At 41.7% G+C, this 1719-nt stretch overlaps 1 protein-coding gene across 2 annotated transcripts in view; it reads left to right on the top strand.

Annotated features, from left to right (window-relative positions):
• The window catches only part of UNC45B (unc-45 myosin chaperone B), a 28219-nt gene extending 26772 nt beyond the window's left edge, over window positions 1–1447 (top strand). For both annotated transcript variants that reach the window (XM_019511517.1, XM_019511519.1), the window contains exon 20: window positions 686–1447. In XM_019511517.1, coding sequence (XP_019367062.1) covers window positions 686–952 — 267 coding nt within the window. In that variant the 3' untranslated portion in view covers window positions 953–1447. The remainder of the gene's footprint in view (window positions 1–685) is intronic.
• Window positions 1448–1719: the final 272 nt, after the last annotated feature.

Genomic DNA, 1719 nt, shown 5'->3' with positions numbered 1-1719 from the left:
TAGGCAGACAAGGTTCTTTGTGTAAATGTGATATCTTTTTTCCAGCTATTTAGTTGGTCTAATAAAATTGTTCTTTGCAAGCTTTTAGGCCCAAACACCCTTCTCCAGGCTCTCTCCCTATGCCTAAAGAAGGGTGTTTGCGCCTAAAAGCTTGCAAAGAACAGTTTTCCAACTATTAGTTGGTCTAATAAAAGATACCACATTTACCCAAAGAATCTTCTCTGCCTCTGCCTCTTCTCATGTATTCCAGTCTCTCACCCCTTACAGGTTCTGCTTTAAAATGTAAATGTCATTCCCTGCTGTCTGGTTATGCCAGCTGTTTAAGCAGTCTGGTAACCCTACCCTGCTGCCTCAGGTCACATAGCTCCAGAATCAGTTAAAGGCCCCACATTTGTGATGACTGTGCCAGGTCTTTTCCAACAAAACTGTGGAAAGGAATTTGTTATTCTACAGTCAGAAGACACCATATAGCATAACAGCTTGATGGGGGATGAGCTTTCATGGGAACAGAGAGACATTTTCATGGGCTAGCATCAGTTGTTCCTGTCCTAAATCACCACTTTCTCCCCACTGAAAAGGACCTTACCTAGTGGCAGGCCAACCTTGTGCTCTTCACTGAGATTTTTCCCATAATACAGAAAAGCTCCAGTTGGTCATTCCCAGTTTTTTTTTTCCTTCCGTTCAGACAACTCAGTGGCTGGAAATCCTGCAGAGGCTCTGCTTGCATGACAATGTGGACATTCAGCACCGTGGGCTGGTTGTTGCTTACAACCTAATCACCGCTGACAAAGAACTCGCCAAAAAGCTGGTAGAAAGTGAGCTCCTGGAGATCCTGACTGTCGTTGGCAAACAAAAACATGACCTCAAAATACAGCATGCTATTGACGCAGCTCGTGAGTGCCTTGTGAAGTGCATGGACTATGGGCTGATCAAACCGCTGTCACAGGCATGAGGACATCATTGTCTATTGAGAAACAGGCAAGGAAAAGGAAGCCACCAGGAGGTCTGGAAGTCTTCCAGATCTGCATAAGGACACTCAGTCCCATGGCCAAGGCTTTGCTGAGCACTGGCTTTGTGTGTTTTGCCCAGAAAGAAGATAAAATTTAATGATATCTAGATACTGCAAATACCTTCAGTGCCAGGATTCAGCAAATTTCCACTGAAAGAAGCAATATGAGAATCACATTGAACAGCTGCTGTTTCAGGAAGCCTCAAAAAAGATAAAGAGAATGAGTGGACTTTTTTCAAAAATTAAAAATCTTTATTTCAGCAGTTCATAGCAGTGGAAGAACAAGCACAAGGTTTTATTTCCTCACATCAGATGTTCAGAAACTAGTTCAGATTTCTTATTTAAAAATGATTGTTTCTTTTTTTTAATTGGAACGCAGGCATTTAGTGTGTGAGAGCACTGGGTGGGTTCGGAATAAACAAAGTCTTTGCTCTGTGGGTTCCTTGCAGTCTCCCTTTGATTTAATAAGAGTCTTTGTTACTCAAAATTTACCGAGGGGAAAAGAAGTGAAGACAGAGCTTGCACTTTTTCACCTCAGAACTAGGTAGTGCTGTATTGTCCTCTGATTATTCATCCAATAATATGAGTCACTGATTAACATTTAGATAAATCTCGGAGAACACTTCAGTATGTGCAGAGACATCATGCACAACTAGAGAATATTATAGAAGGTCTGTCCATAGGTAGTTAGTATTGCGCAAAAGAAAAAT

The sequence above is a fragment of the Gavialis gangeticus genome, unplaced genomic scaffold (genome assembly GCF_001723915.1).
Source record: "Gavialis gangeticus isolate Ggan-Ray unplaced genomic scaffold, GavGan_comp1, whole genome shotgun sequence".
NCBI lineage: Eukaryota > Metazoa > Chordata > Crocodylia > Gavialidae > Gavialis > Gavialis gangeticus.
This window is presented reverse-complemented; position numbering and strand designations above follow the sequence as displayed.